Raw genomic sequence first — 17,460 nt, forward strand, 5'->3', positions numbered from 1 at the left:
CTTGGAATAACCTTCACTGCCAGCCACGCTTCTCTACTAGGCCATTGCTGCCAGAAGGAAGCAGCTTAGATGATGTAGCCCCTTCTGCCAATGTAGGGTTTGTTTTTTTTTCTCTATCTTCTGGCCACAGTCTCTTGTAGAATCAGCTTCCAGTTGCCTTTGCAATGCCATCACATTTAAAATAATAGTCACCAGCCAACTCAGACCCTTTTTTCACCATGGCTGCTCTGGATGTATGGATGTAATGGAACATGCTGCAGAGGACATAAATTGAATTCTTTCCTGCCCTGGAAACCATGAAACCACTTATGATCTTATTATTTGAAACGAAAAAGCTGTTCTTCTAGAGCACTAGCAGTGCTACTCTTTAAAAAACAAAATCTCTTCAGTCTGAATACAGCTTGACCCTTTATTGTCTTTTTTTACTAGGATGGGCAAACAGCTGTGACCCTGCTCCTTCCCACTATGGCCTTTGATCATTGTAGCCACTGACTTTGCTGAAGACTACAAGAGAACAGGAGAGATGTGGCCTCCATGTTATGGCACTCAGAGTTCCCCTCCCCCATTTCCTGCAGGGAAGGACCCTTTGAAATGGCAAACAGAAGAGAACTTTGTTTAAAGTAGACTCATACTTTAAGATTCACCGTGACTCACTGGCTTATAATTTTTAAAACATACTTGTTAATTCTGCATTTCATTCTTCTGAATATTGCCTCTAGATATCACAGTGCTATTCTCTTTGCTAGCTCTGTAGATTCAGGAGCCAAAAGCATTGCAAAACATGATACAAAGAGGTACTGAATTTTCTTACACAACATGTAAGCCTTAACACACTGAACTAATGCAATATTGATCCTAGCAGAACTAGATTAAATAGAGGTTCTTATTCTTCCTATATAAATATCTACCATACTTTGAGGGCTTTTTTCCCATTTAAGTCTTGCAGACTTCAGCATGAGAATAAATTACTTAATAATGTATAAAGAGTCACCACAACAAATAATGTACTGTGGAGAAAACAGCTTGAACAATAAGCCAAAGAGACAATATCATTGCTTATTTAGATGGAATGTGTCTCTATTTCTTGTAGTGTCCTACTAATACTTCCCATTCAGGAGAGAGTAGGCAAATTCTCACTTATGATGTATGTGGCAAAGGAATACATACATTTGAACACAGAGAATGCTCTCCCAAAATCCAGACATAAGAATGCATCTGAATTCTGGACTGCTGATGCTAGAACGATAGCCTGCTGGAGATTAGGCCTAGAAATCTGTTTGTAGCCTACAGCAATAAGGATTCATGTAATTTTGTTAGCACCCCACATGAGGATCTGGTCCAAATGTGTATCACTTGGGGTATGTCTACACTTTGAGCTGGTGGTGTTATTCCCAGATCAAAGACACATACTCTGATCAAGAGAGGGCACTAAAAATAGAGTACCTGTGCCTGCATGAGCCTTGGAAAGGGCTAGCTGCCCCAAGTATGTACCCATTTGAGACCAGAGGCATGTACTCAGGGTGGCTAGCCCCTCCTGTCACTCACACTGCCATAGCTACAATCTAATTTTTAGAGCCGTAGCTCAATCACAGTTGGTGTGAATATGTCTTCTCAAACTGGGAATCACATCCCCAGTTTGAAGTGTAGATACACCCTTGGAATTGAACTAAACTCAACAGAGGCCAGTTTTGACATTGCCAACAGAGCAGAGGCATCTGTGCAAGCCCTCCCTGGATTTACCCACTTGGTTGCCAGTGCCCTATCTGTCCTTGAGATTCCTGCCTTCTTTCTCAGCTAGTCTGCATGGGACTGGTATGATCATAGTGGAAAGGAATTCATTACATTTAGGCTAAAGGGTTGGAGGGGCAGCAAAACATTATTTTGCAGAACCATCCTAAAATGCAGACACTGGTTCTGCCCAGTCCAATTTAAAGCTAGATGTTCTGAGTATGTACATGTCAGGGGTTCAGCATTCACAGTGCATGCCTAGTTTAACACACTCACTAGAATGTCTATTCCTAGTTGTGCTTCCTTTTTCCCTCTGTACAGATGAAGCCACAGAAGAGATGTTGAGCTGAACTATTTTCCCCTGAGGCCATCAGGCTCATCTCAATGTTGCATACTTTATGGTTGCCTTTCACATTGGCCCAAGAGGCCAAATTCATATCTTGCTTAAATCCACTGGAAAAATGTGTCAGTGATAGCCATCTTAAAATACTATTTTAAAGTGTAAATTAATTAGCCACCTTAAAGAACATTAAAATCTGCTTTTTAAAGTATACTGTATGGCATATAAAGTAGGGCTGTCAATTAATCGCAGTTAATTCATGTGATTAACTCAAAAAATTAATCGTGATAAAAAAAATTAATTGCAGTTAATGGCAGTTTTAATCGCAGTTAAACAATAAATTGAAATTTATTACATATTTTTGGATTTTTTCTACATTTTCAAATATATTGATTTTAATTACAACATAGTATACAAAGTATACAGTGCTCACTTTATATTTATTTTTTATTACAAATATTTGCACTGTAAAAATGATAAAAGTAGTATTTTTAAATTCTCCTCATACAAATATTGTAGTGCAATCTCTTTATTATGAAAGTGCAGCTTACAAATACAGATTTTTTTTTGTTACATAACTGCACTCAAAAACAAAACAATGTAAAACTTTAAAACCTACAAGTCAACTCAGTTCTACTTCTTGTTCAGCTGTTCGCTAGGACGAACAAGTTTGTTTACATTTACAGGAGATAATGCTGACCACGTCTTATTTACAATGTCACCTGAAAGTGAGAACAGGCATTCCCATAGCACTTTTATAGCCAACATTGCAAGGTATTTACATGCCAGATATGCTAAACGTTCATATGCCCCTTCATGGTTTGGCCACCATTCCAGAGGACATGCTTCTATGTTGAGTACACTTGGTAAAAAAATGTGTTAATTAAATTTGTGACTGAACTCCATGGGGGTGAATTGTATGACTCCTGCTCTGTTTTAACTGCATTCTGCCATATATTTCATGTTATAGCAGCCTCGGATGATGACCCAACACATGCTGTTTGTTTTAAGAAGGTATCAATGTGAGATTTCTAAAGATAGCTACAGCACTCAACCCAAGGTTTAAGAATGTGAAGTGCCTTCCAAAATCTGAGCAGGAGGAGGTGTGGAGCATGCTTTCAGATGTCTTAAAATAGCAACACTCTGATGCGGATACTATAGAACCTGAACCACCAAAACAGAAAATCAACTTTCTGCTGGTGGCATCTGACTCAGATGATGAAAATGCACATGGAACAGTCTGCACTGCTTTGGGTTGTTATTGAGCAGAATCTGTCATCAGCATGGACGCATGTCCTCTGGAATGGTGGTTAAAGCATGAAGAGACATATGAATCTTTAGCACATCTGGCACATAAATATCTTGCAACACTGGCTACAACAGTACCAAGTGAATGTCTGCTGTCACTTTCAGGTGACATTGTAAACAAGAAGCGGGCAGCATTATCTCCTGCAGATGTAAACAAACTTATTTGTCTGAGCGATTGGCTGAACAAGAAGTAGGACTGAGTGCACTTGTAGGCTCTAAAGTTTTACATTGTTTTATTTTTGAATGAAGTTATTTTTATACATAATTCTACAACTGTCATGATAGAGATTGCACTACAGTACTTGTATGAGGTGAATTGAAAAATACTATTTCTTTTATTTTTTACAGTGCAAATATTTGTAATAAAAATAAATATAAAGTGAGCACTGTATACTTTGTATTCTGTGTTGTAATTGAAATAAATATATTTGAAAATGTAGAAAACATCCAAAAATATTTAAATAAATGGTATTCTATTATTGTTTAGCAGCATGATTAATCGCACAATTAATTGTAATTAAGTTTTTAAAATCACTTGACAGCCTAATATAAAGTATTTCACAGGATAGTCGGGTTTTTTATTGTCTAAACATTTTCATATAATTTAGTGTTTAGGGTGCTTAATGGTATTTGAAAAAGGAACACCTGTCCTAGCACATGCAATAGTCAAATATAAGGCGTTACATACTATTCCTTAAAAGGTTATCACCAGTATAGAGTGTAACCACAATAACAACAACAAAAAGGCAGCTAGATTAATGGCATCCTTCATTTGCACTGATGTGAATGATAGCAAAGTGTTTTTAGTTCTATAATTTAGGGCACACACGTGTGGTATTGACCAGAGCTGTAATTCTTAGCCTGTGGTTCTCTAAACATATGTAAACTTCTTTAAATTGCTTTTGACCTTCTAGAAGACAATCCATAAAGGTTCAAAAAAAATCTGAATGATGAATATGTGCAGTTCATGCCCTCAGCTCTTCATGGTTTTGAGGGAACTGTTTTTGTTAGAAGTCATCAATTGATTGCTCTTAGCCAGGGCTTGGCTTAGGTACATTTGTGCCCTAGGCAAAGACACCAACACAAAATCACATACTGACTCACTGCTCTTTAGCTCCCCTGCTCACACTAACCCACTCAGTGCCCTGGGTCACTTCCTCCTTCAAAAAGATGGCCCTGAGTCTCTTCAGTCATTTGCAAGGGTTGACTTTAGTTTCCAGATATTCTCCAGAATAGTTTGCACCCACTGCTGCTGTGTTAAAGAGAGGAGCACCTGAGACCAAAAGATGCCCAACACACACAGTTCTGCAGAAACAGTGCTATCCTGCAGGGTGCTGAGCATTCTGGCCTTGTTCCCAGCAAGGCACTTACAACTCATGCTTAAATGTAAACACATAAGCTTCCCCAGTGAAATCCCTTTGAAGTCAGTGAAGTCACTCCCATGCTTAAAGATAAGCACATGCTTAATTGCTTTGCAGGATTGAGGTCAGATCAGCACCTGCAGAATGCTCATCATCTGCCAGGATCAAGCTGCTGCAGGGGTATAGAAGTGCAGCTGGTCTGAAACTCCACTTTGAGACTAGATTGTTTAAGAGTGAGCATTAAAGCTGGTCAGAAATTTTCCAACGGAAGGTTTTTCCACTGGAAAATACCAATTCATCAAAAGTGAAATGTTTCACAGGCATGTCAATTTGATGACACTTTATTTTGAAAAAAAAATCGGAATAGAGCATTCTGTTATGGTCAAAATGTTCTGTTTGATCTTTTTAGAATAGATCATTTCAATTTTCTATTTTGAAACAATTTTTCATTTCAATTCTTTATGATGGCATACTTTTTTATACTATACTGTACTACACTGATATTATAGTGAAGCACTGGGATTTTATCCAAATATTTTGATTGACCCAAAACAAATTTTCTTTTGAAATTTCATTTGATGGGAAATTTCAAATAGTTCCCTTTCAAAGTGGGGGGAAAAATATAATCCTGGAATTTCCTGCAAAATGGAAAATCCAGTTCCCACCCGGCTTTAGTGCCATAAACTGTCCCAGTTCTAGTCTGATGTCCTCTTATGCATCATGTCCTAGGCAGCTGCCTACTTAAACCTGTAACTATGGCTGCAGCTACACATATTTCCCATAATATTTCCCACAAAACTGCCCCATAAAATTCCATTAAAAATGTATCTTAACCCACTTTAAAACCTTTGCTATCATATGCAAAACAAACCATACATATGTTGCTGAAGGGCTGGGGTTAGGTGCATACAACTGTAATTACTGTGTTTTCCCAAACATCTTTTTCAGATAATACCTATGTTAAAATACCACATAAATCGACTCTTGTGCGTTTGTTCTCATCTGTCTGCAGAGTCTTGTCATTTACCTAGACATTTGGAGGCAGAGATTGTTTTGTTACCACGCAATTGTACACAGCCTGGAACAATGGGATCTTACCAGGGTTTCTAAAATGTACTGCAGTACAAATAAATCATAAATAATAATTTTAATAGCAAAAATAGCTTCAGCCTTTATACATATTTTGTGAAAGAAAGGAGGATAAACTCTGCTGGCTGAAGAATCATCTGTCTATGAATGATATTTCAAATAAGTTCCTAAAACTATCACAGCCCTCAACCGAATGTATGTGAGGAGACATTTTGAACCATGGGTAAACTGGAAGGCTGATAACACTTGTTGTTAATTGTTCTTCAATTTGGCTCAATCATTTTCTTCAACCAGAAAATTATCACTTTGAAAACCCCTTAACACTAATAATAATGTGTTTCTTTCTGAAAATATTCCACATAAGTTGGTTGATTGGATCTTCTTTTTGCATGTCAGTTTAAATTAAAATTCTACAGGAATTTAGACTGGAAAGATTTGGGCTATATGCAAATACGCCCATTATTAACTGTTCCAGACATTGTTATAATATTGTTACAATTCTGTTTTCCCAACTAAGGAATTAAATATTGAATAGTCTGTCAGCTACTCTTTTGACTCTTCCCTTGATACTTACTGGAAAGTGTTTAAGAGAACCGTGATAAACCTATTACACCCAAAACCAAGAGGAAATATACAAACACACATTAAAAAACAGATACATTTGCTGTAGCGGGAACAAAAGCTTTTATGAAAATAGCACTGTTTCCCAAATGTGTAAACCCAGTTGTGGTGAAAAATAGATCTGTCTGGAGAACCACACATCCTTAAACTTGTTACTAAAGTGGGTTTCAAATGTTAAATGTTTCCATTAACGCAAAATGTTATTACTGGTTTCAGAGTAACAGCCGTGTTAGTCTGTATTCGCAAAAAGAAAAGGAGTACTTGTGGCACCTTAGAGACTAACCAATTTATTTGAGCATGAGCTTTCGTGAGCTACAGCTCACTTCATCGGATGCTGTACAGTATTAATGGTTTGTCAAACATGTACTTGCTACTGTTCATAAACTCAGAGAAAACATCCTTCAAAGCAGGGTATCACACCAATAGAAAAGGGCAATAGCTCTTGTTACTGCATTATACAGTGAGACAAGTTCCATGCTGGAGTATTTGGCTTTAAGTTAGAAAATACAGAGGCAAAAGGACAACTGAAAGATGCTTCTCTTTAGATGCTCATGGCACACACAAAAAGCTTGTAAAAGGCATCAAGAACAGTTGGTTGCACATTACTGCTTGTATGATTCCTCAGGACTGTCAAGTTCTGATGTGTGCACCCTAAGGGGAAGTGCTCAACCTAAGGGAAACTTGATGTTAAACTCCAGTAAACTCAAGGCAACAGCAGCAGCAAACTGCAGGGTATCATCATATAATACTCATGTACCCTCTGAATTAGTGCTCAAAGTTTGGGTGCACAATAAGTGTCTCAATTATTTTAGCATAGAAGGCCCAGTTCTGCCTTTGGTGAAATTAATGGGAGTTGCATAGAATCATAGAATCATAGAATATCAGGGTTGGAAGGGACCTCAGGAGGTCATCTAGTCCAACCCCAGCTCAAACAGGACCAATCCCCAACTAAATCATCCCAGCCAGGGCTTTGTCAAGCCTGACCTTAAAAACTTCTAAGGAAGGAGATTCCACCACCTCCCTAGGTAATGCATTCCAGTGCTTCACCACCCTCCTTCGTGAAAAAGTTTTTCCTAATATCCAACCTAAACCTCCCCCACTGCAACTTGAGACCATTACTCCTCATGTTGTATCTGAGGGCAGAATATGACCCTAAACCAATTATTTGACATTAAGGACAGTTTGTAAAACACCATGCACACTGTTTTGTGCTAGTTATGTGCTGTATTGTGTGCAATTAAAATGTATTTCCCCACCCCTTAAATTCAACTCATTTTGTTTAACTCAAATGAAGACCCTCCGTAATACAATATTTGAAAATATGACAATGCGCCTTCTGGAGCTCACTGTGGAGTAATGATTCTATATACTGCAGCTCATTTTTCTCTTACCCTCGGGGAATCCATCCCAGATTTCCAGTCGGTCATACCGACAGAACACTCCTCCAGGAGGATTTGAATCAGGTTCTAGTTCGAAGCTTTCAAATTCCAGTATAATCTCTGACATCTTTGGTGCAAAGACAATGTATGTGCATTCAAGGCTATTGGGATATTTTTCAGGGAATCCTGGAGATTTTATCACTCCACTTGGTGAAGTAAAGTTTCTGGAACATTCAGGTCCTGTGTGACGAAGAAAAATACTTAACTTAGCACTATCTTACAAAGCAAGCTGGTTAACTAGAAAACAAATTAGGTCATTTTGTCTTTCTAACAGCAAAGTGGCTTTTCAATGAAACACCTCATTTTAATCACTGTATTAATCATCCAGCCAGCTTGTTCCTATTATTGATAGTCAGGTATTAAAATGTAATTCACATTTATTGTGTGATCTCCAATTTTCAATCTGTGCAGAGCAATATGAAAACTTGTGCCAGCTCTAGAAAAAAAATTATGACAAATACGAAGTCATATGGGAACAATGAAAGAGTAAGCTGCAGAAATCTCAACAGAGCCCCAGAGAAATAATTATAGCCCCTTCAAGCTTAAATCTTTAAATCTTAAGGTTGACAGCCTTTTATTGGTGAAATAGAATGTTTTACAAAAGCGGGTGAGTGAATTCAGTAGAGGGAGTAGTGGTTTCAGATTCCTAGAGCAGTGACTCAGTAACTCTGCCAGATGTGACCTATGCCTCTTTGACAAACTAAATGTGAAAGGTAATTCGTATATGTACCAAGGGTGAGTGACTCATTCTGAGTGGTGTTGACACAGGTGCACCAGTAAAGTGTTGCTGTTAGTGAAGGCATGATAAACTGTGTGATTATGGGCAGTGTTGCTAGAAGTCACCTAATATCAATGTTGACACATTAACCTTCCCCAAAGTACTAGTCTTGGCTTAATTTGGTGTTCCAAAAACTGTTGTTGGTTGAGCAAAGCATGACAATGGGGTGAATATAAAAGGCCAGATCACTACATCTGCCTTCATGAATGTAGGGGACAAAATCCTTATCTGGTCTCTTGCTGGCAGGCCATATTTCTCCATTCCTCATATCCCATAGAAACCCTTCCACGGGATTCCAGCTCCGCAGGTGTGTTGAGAGTGGGATTCAGGCACTGCCTACACAACTTTCTCACCACATTAATGTACTGCTGGTACCCCTGGATGAGTTGTGGGCAATCGAGACCAAACATGAGACATCTGGATCTTAGTGCATGAGCCTCAACTGTTGGTATTAAAACAGCCAGTTCTCTTTTAGGCTTATCAATCTCTAAGTGACCTAGCCATCACTAGAGGGGGACAGAGCACAACATTGAGAGAGCATGGTTTACACGAACATAGCAGCTTCCCTGCCCCTGCTTTTAATGGAGATTGGGATAGGGGAAGGTGGGGACAGCGGCTTTCTCGGGAGTCTGGTAGCAGAAGCTAGATGGAGCTATTCTGCCATGAAGCCAGGTAAGGACCACAGGCAACAAACAGCCAACACAAATGCATGTGGATGGCCCTGGTCACATCATAGAAGTCACCTAATATCAATGCTGTATGACAACTGAGGAGTGTGCAGATTTTGGGTGCTGAACCCCCAGTTTCATCCACATGAGGATGCTCTACTCCCTGGGAGAATGTTGTCAGCAAACTCAGTAAGGGGAACCCTTGAGAATTTCCAGTCCTTAACCTAAGTTGTTTACTGTAAACAATCTGGCTTGTTGCATACATAAGTATATGAATACCCATCACATCATAAGAAGTGGTGCTTTTGAAAATGATGCGAAACATACAATTTCACATTGATTTGGCAACCCTGCGAGTAAACTCAACATTTAGGAGATAGGTAGATCTGGAGGGTTAGCTCAGCTATTTCAGTCCTTAATTAGACACAAACATTAGATATTAATTTCAGGTCCTGAACACCTGTGGTCTTTAAAAAGGGTCATGACACATTTTGGAAGAATGCTGATATTGAAGCCCCAGTGGCATGGCCAATTCCAGTCTGGGAAATTACATTTTACCAAAAATTAAAATTCCCCCTCCAGTTTCAATGGTATAGAGTATTCATCTTCACTCCCTGTCATACACTGTTGTGTAGTGCTGTGGTTGCTGTTAAATAGTTGCTATTCCTCAGCTGACAGGTGATGCATTACACTGCCGTATTTTCTGTGTATGCCTTTGTTCTGTAAAGTGCTTTATGACCCCCCGAGAATCTAAATGAAAGGTGCTATATCAAATGTAAGTCATTGTCATTATTGTGGTATTAAAAATAAGGAGCCAGATCCTGACCTGCGAGATGAAGGAGTGTTAGGTAGGCCCTTACCCTCACACCTGTGTCTCAGCAGTACCCCGACTCATTTTGAGCATGTTCAAACTAACATGCTACAAGGGCACAAAGTTCATTCAAATGAGACCCCTCATCAATATGCCCTCCATAGATCCTGATCCTCTATTTTCCCTGTGCAGGGACTACAGGAGTTAAACCAGCTTTGAGGCTGTAGTGGACTCCATGAAGTGACACACTGAGGGAATACGGGAGAGGGGGCGGGAGGGAGAAGGGATAAGGGGCTTTGTCAGAGGCATCCAATGAATAGCCAGTTCTGAGTTGGGGAGGTTGTGCATGTGATTGTGTGTGTGTGAGAGAGAGAGAGAGAAAGAGAGAGGGAGAGAGGATACCAGACGTCTCTGCTACCCACTTGCACGTCATTTGCCCAGCCCTGGGAAGGGAATGTCCTTTAGCATGATGATCCCCTGTCCTTCCTGGCTGAGAGCTTCATTTCAGAGCTCTCAGCTGGCTTCTTAGGGCTTGTTTACAGTTAACATGCTATAGCAGCACAGCTGTAGCCGTAGCACTTCAGTGGAGACACACTACCTAGGCCGACAGGGAGGCACGGGGAGTCCCATTGGCATAAGTAATCCACCTCCCTGAGAGACAGTAGCTAGGCTGATGGAACAATTCTTCCATCAACCTAGTGCTGTGTACATGGGAAATTAGGTTGGCTTAACTATGCTCTTCAGGGGTCTGGATTTTCACACTCCTGAATGATGTAGTTAAACCAACCTAATTTTCTAGTGCAGGCCAAGCCTTAGTTTGAGATCCTGGCTATCAGGCAACACCTCCTTCCCCAACATCACTCCCTTGCTCATCCTCCTGTCATATATAAAATCTCAGACTCCAAGCACGGGGTGTGTCTGGATCTTCTCTCTGGCTGCTGCTGCTGAGGGTGAGTCTCTCTGTTTAGGATTTGAATAGCAGGTCCCTGATCACAGAGCCCACGCAATACCACCTTCAAAATTAGCCCTAACTGTGTTATAGAGGTGGGGTAACATAACTTTAATGAGTTGGGGGATGCCCTCAGAGGCGCACAGCAAAGTATTGTTCATGGCTATCCCTACGTGTATTGCAGTGAAGCTTGGCACCACATATGACATTTATGCTATATTTGTTGGGGTCTGGATCTTTTATCTGGAATTTCCTTTCATGTCTGTGGAGCTGAGAAGAATGTCTTATGGCAGGTGCCTGAGTAATAAGGTCAAGTTGTCCATGTTAGTAGGTATCTATATAATAGAATATACTGATCGGCTTTATTTGGCATTGTATTTATTTATTTACATACTCAATATGTAGATTATGCATTTAATATATACAGTAATTTAACATTATCTGGGAGATACTAAATGTGCAAAAGTCAGGAAATTCAACATCCATATTCCCACAGCAACAGTAACTCATACCTTTAGCACATATGTAATATTTTCCACCTCTGTAGATGGTGATAACTTTTGTGCTTTAATATTAGGTATATGTAGCATCAACCAGAGTTAAAGTTGCTTTGGGAGCCATAATTTTGAGTGTCCTGACTTCTGTGTATATAAAACGTTATTTGTAATGTTACCTTAACACAGCTAATGCATATCAGTGTGAGATTTAAATGATCACATGGGGAAATAAATGCAATATTCTTGTTAGCGTACTGTGTTGTCACTAGACTATTATGAAAAAGGTGTCTATCTGAAAATGTTCACTTTCAAAAACAGCTTGTTTCACAGGTCATTTTTGCAGTTGCTTTTTCTTGCACTTGCATTTTAACTCTTTTTAAAGAGAGGAAGGGGGCAAGCACTAAAAATCTAAGGAACAGATTTTCAGACTAGGTCAGCTCCCATTTTGGCATCAGAATAAGTGGCCAGGTTTTCAGAAGAGCTCAACACATTCGGTGCTGAATTCTTTTGAAAATCTGGCCATTGGAGCCACAATAGGAGCTCCTGGGTGCTAAGCACATTTAAAAATGTGGCCCTGACTTAGGTGCATAAATGAGAGCTCTTTTTGAAAATGTGGGTCTCACTTAAGGGCATTGAGCACTTGAAATTCTGAGCTTTGGGAACTTTGAAAATCTAGCCCCAAATACTTATGTTGTCAAAGACAACCTTGTTTCCTACAAAGTAACACTGTTTGTGTATTTATGCCTTTATTATCCAGTTTTGGTCTGGGGCTTCCTGGCTTCTTAATGTGTGATTTATCTATCTCCATCCAACTACAGCTAAGGTGTATGCCAAAAATGATCTCACCATCCTACAGCCCGTGACTCAGCAAATGAGCTGATCAGAGTGGGGGCCTTTTGCTGAGCCTATTAATCCTGGGTAGTTTCTCTCCCAGATGTTTTCTTCTGTACATACAGCTGCCCATGCTTGGCAGCCTTTACTGAAGCTCTTATATAGTCAGCCACCAGGATGTGCTTGAAAGCAGTGTGAACTGCCTCTTTCCCCTGCCTCCAAAAAACAAATGCTGAAAGTGACACTATTCTGATCCTTCCATCATCTGCTGGCCATGTGTAGCTAGGTCCATTCTGAGCCCATGGATATCTTTTGGGAATGCAGAGCAAAGCACTAACCAAATAAGCAAGGGACTGCAAAGGTTACAGTGTGATAAGGTGGAAACGTTATACATCATAGGATGACAGTCAACACAAAGAAAGAAAATCAACAACTAAAAAAAAATCTAAATAAACAACTTTGTAGAAAACATGCCGCTGAAGGCTATCAGATTGGATTCAGAGGTGTAGATCCTCAACTGGAGCTCATGCACTGGAGAAATGACAATTTACACCAGCTGACAACCTGCTCTAAGTGTGTGGATGACACTAGCAATAAAACTTTAATTTACAACCAAATTCTTGTTTTTTCAAAAGACATAGCCTTCCTTTTGTCCTCAAGAACTATGATCAATGTTTCCATGAAAACAAAACAAACACCATGGTCTATGAGCTACATAATAATGAATAGTTTACTCACCTCTTTTGAAAACTTCATAGCGGATGGAAAATCCTGCTCCATGAGTTTCATAATCAGAGACAAATTTAATGAAGAGAAATGGTCCTGAAGACACCAGAGGAGCGGGAGCAATTTTTCCACAGTACTTTCCCCATACGCGGCCATTTGCATTATTTCCATCAATCACTTCAACGTAATCATACCTGATAGATAAATGGAAGAAAGAAACTTTTAACTTCCAGGAAAGAAAGAGATTTAATTAATTTAGAAACCATCGCTATACAACATAGATAATCAAGAAAAATGCTAGCCTGCTTGGAAACTGCATTATGCTGAGAGATGTAAGCAAAATGAAATAATTAAAATGGACTACATCATGTCTGTAGACATCATCTGGCAACATGGAACTATTAGGAAGAATGGCGTCCATTATGCTTGCAGACAATGTCAGCTTAAGTAACCAATTAACAAAAAAAAAAAAAAAAGGAAATCTCATGAGCACAATTCTGTATTATTAAATTGTGTTCCTTTGTCTATGGTGGTGTTATCAATACATAATGCATAGCATTCTTTTCAAACTGTGAAGTTCTGTTATGAATTCAAAATGTCTCTTTGGCTGGTGCTCTCTATGAACAATACTTTGATTTCTGTACACTACCCTCTAAATATATGGCCACAGAATAATAAATGAATCCCTAAACATTTGATTTAGCTGAAAACTCCACTATGTTCCAGACCACTGGCAGAAAATCTGTCATTTTCCATGTCAGTTGGACAGAAACTGAGCAAATCTTACAATCCACACTTTAATTATAACACTTGATTTCCTTCAGACAAAAGTGTTTTTTTTTAACATATCCTTGTTTAGATATTTGAATTGAGTTGGTTTAAATGAATGTATTGTTATAACATTCATATTCATATAGTATATGATCACTGAACTCTTTGGACTAGGTCCTCATCCTCTGTATATCTGCTTGATTCCTGCATACATTATCAGTGTACAATAATGATTAATAGCAAATGTTTGTCTGGGGACAATAGTGGTGCTACAAAGTTTCTCAGTCCTCTAAACTAGATTTGTCATCTTCAAGGACCTGATTCTGCAAGGCTGACTTCAGTGAAGTTAAAGGGTCTCAGCAACAGGCAAGCCTGAGCCTTATAAAGAGAAGAATAATCAAGAACAGCCTTGAGCTGCAGGACTTGGCCCAGATCCAAGGATTTCAAAGGCTCATTGGTGGATGATTCTGGAGATTTGTGTCAGCCCCTGGTAGAGACAGAGAACAGCTGCCACTTACAGAACCAGATTCAACCTTTCCTAAAATGTGGTGGTGTTCTGTATGCACATTTTGTTTTGGGCCCATTTCTAATAATAAAGAGGCTGAGACATTGGAAAGCTTTTGTGTGCCTAAGGTGGTGTATTTTTTTGTCTCATCCATATTGCCTTTTTATTTATCGAGTTGCTGCTAGCCAGACAATTTCATTGAAGTTTCATATCTTACAACAATTGACATTAAAATGATGCAGTTAATTTGCTTTAGCCTTTTATTCTTCTATTATGTGCATTGAAATGTCCTGAGACATATTAATATACCAGAAATGGCTAAAAAATAGCAGTAATATAAACTTTATCTGATAATTTTAGAGTCAAAGAAAAAAATGTCTTCATGATGACCAAAGTCACTTTTAATAACCCTGATCCAAACTGCCTTGGGCACATGACTTATGTTTACATGAAGTCCCATGAGATAACTGCAAAGATGATATCACTAGTTAAAGTGGCCAGCTTAAGGCTCTTTAAATTAAAAATGATATTCCCACATCAGTTAAAATTGTATGCCATCTTTGGTATATATCCAGTAAAAAATAAAGCTGACACTGATGGAACTGTAAGCATTAACCTATGTGAAATATTGTGATAACTGCATTTCTTTTAGTCTCTAAGGTGCCACAAGTACTCCTTTTCTTTTTGCATTTCTTTAGGTGCACCTGAAGTTTCTAGTAGCAGTTGCTCAGCCAGTAAGTTTCACTGTCCCATTTCAAAGTAATGGAAATACAAAGAGGAAATGTTTCCTTTTGAGATACTTTTACAGATGTTTCATGTGTAAAAGGTGACTTGTAAAGATTTTGTTATTGTTTTTAATTGGGCTTGTGCACTTTTTAAAAAATCTCTTCATGATTTAGTAAAAGGTCTGAGGGTTGTGGGGGTTTTAAAAGAAGCGTTTTTTCTTTTTGTTTTATGCCTTTAGAAATATTTCATTAATTTCAAATTTAATCTTCCTAGAAAACTTATGGGATGTGTCAGAGGATTCATATGATCAGTTTTTACATCTAATGGAACAGTTCAGGGTGTTGAATCTTTAACAAAGACATCCTTTCTCCAAAATGTTCAATAAACATCAAAGTTACAGGGTTAACGAGAAAGAAAAAGAGAGAGAGCATTTTTAACAGGCTGATCACAAGGCTTTTCTCTGTCATCATTTCATTAGTTTGTCATAGAACCTTCCAGCTTAGACTACAGTATTAGACTTCAGTTAGACTACAGCTTAGAGTTCAGTATATCTGAATTTCCTAAGTAAAATCAAGAACCCCACCAATGGATATTTATTTAAATTATATAAAGCATTTCTTGCCTTTTTTGTAAATCATGAAGAAGCAAACAAAGGGCACAAACAGTATATTTTTCCATTGCAGGTATATATAAATTATTTTTCAGAGTTTTACTAAGGCTCTTGTATGCAGCCAGAGATAACACTACACACTATGTACCAGTTCCCCCCCCGACATGCACTGCAAAACATACTCAGATGAAATCTTCTCTCTTTCTCTTTGTGTCTTCCTCTATGCAATAGCTTATCTGCACTCTTCCACTTTAGCTCAGAATGAGAGAAAGTGAATGGTAATTTACAATGTTCATTCTCTGTGGTCTGGCTGATCTTCATCTGTATGTGACACAATTTTGATACTAATTGGCTGGATTCTAGTGGATTTTGCAATTTATGTGCAAGCTGCACTGGGTGATCCAGACCTGCTGAAGACCAGAGGGTTTTTACGTGGCAGATTTCTCTCTTGTACTTTAGGAAAGTAATAATGGCCATTAGAGACACCTAGCTGTGAGTGGCAGATGGGAAGTTAGAGATGGAAAGTTAGAGATCAGACCTACACAATAAGTATATTGACTTCCGCTTGGCAAATACAAGTCTTATTCTAACAAATGGATTTAGATTTTTCCACAGTGGAAGCTACATTTTACAGATGAGCTGCTGTACATTTGGGTATGGTATTTTGCTTATGGAGATCAAATTACTCTGGATTACAGTGGTTTATATTTGGAAACTGAAGTGATTCTGTCATTTTAGCACTTTTTCAAAATACCACCAAACAGAGAGCAAAGTGTATCACAAACAACAGTCCTTGTAAATAGGAGAATGCACAGTCACAACTTGAAAACGTTGTTGCTGCCAAAGAAGCTAAGAAAGCAGCTTGCGTCTCCCTCTGGAGTTGGTAACAGTTCCGCTCCATAAGTTTGTCAGTAGAAAATGGTGTGCCAGGGATGCAGCTGGCATGTTGGCATCCCTCTTAGGAGACTGAATGTGTCACCTCAGCAGTGCACCCAGACGGTCTTGGCTCAGCGCCCAGAATACTGAGTTTGCAAATTTGGATCTCCCAGTCGGGAATTCATTGCTGCCAGTGGTGTGGCAAATATTTCTTGTAATGTTATAGTCCTGCAGCGTTAACAGCACAGACATGTCAGTATAAATATGGAGCTAAATGCTACCTGAAGCTTTAAGTGAAAAAGCAGGGTGTTAATGCATGAGTGCAAGTAGGAAAGCTCTGCCCTACATGGGTAGCACTTGGATATTGGCTTGGAGGTGCTCAAGGTCCAGTAAATATACCCGTAACATCCTATTTTTGATTCTCCAAGTTTGTCTGGGCTCTCCCATTTCCACCGTAGTTAAAGATTTCACACTGCAGTCAGCAAAACTCTTTGTGGCTTAGAAGGGCTGGATGGGTTCTCTGTTGCTCAGTAGCAATGCACAGACCTCTCACTCGCCTTCCTCTCCAAGTCAGTGGCTGAACATGCTGCTATTAGACAGTCCTAATTTTATGGTTCAGTAAAAAAAGTCTGGGAAAAATTCCCATCAGAATGATGAGAGAATATAGAATTCCTCCAAGAATTCATACAGGAGTTTCAAGAAACTCATTCTCTTGTTGGAAAGTGTGAGTTACGGCTTCAGGAAAAAAGCCAGACAGCACCTATAAAAAAGAGCAGTGGGCAATGAGAAATGTAATCAACTACAAAACACGGCTTCTGGAGAATTC

The 17,460-nt window shown here is 39.0% G+C and overlaps 1 protein-coding gene across 1 annotated transcript in view; it reads right to left on the reverse strand.

Annotated features, from left to right (window-relative positions):
* Nucleotides 1-17,460, reverse strand: part of NRP1 (neuropilin 1) — a 133,008-nt gene that overhangs the window by 65,110 nt on the left and 50,438 nt on the right. Inside the window, 2 exon segments of the mRNA XM_037890966.2 lie at nt 7,839-8,066; nt 13,159-13,340. Of these exon segments, the coding sequence (XP_037746894.1) occupies nt 7,839-8,066; nt 13,159-13,340 (410 nt within the window).

The sequence above is a fragment of the Chelonia mydas genome, chromosome 2, assembly GCF_015237465.2.
Source record: "Chelonia mydas isolate rCheMyd1 chromosome 2, rCheMyd1.pri.v2, whole genome shotgun sequence".
In the NCBI taxonomy this organism is placed as follows: domain Eukaryota; kingdom Metazoa; phylum Chordata; order Testudines; family Cheloniidae; genus Chelonia; species Chelonia mydas.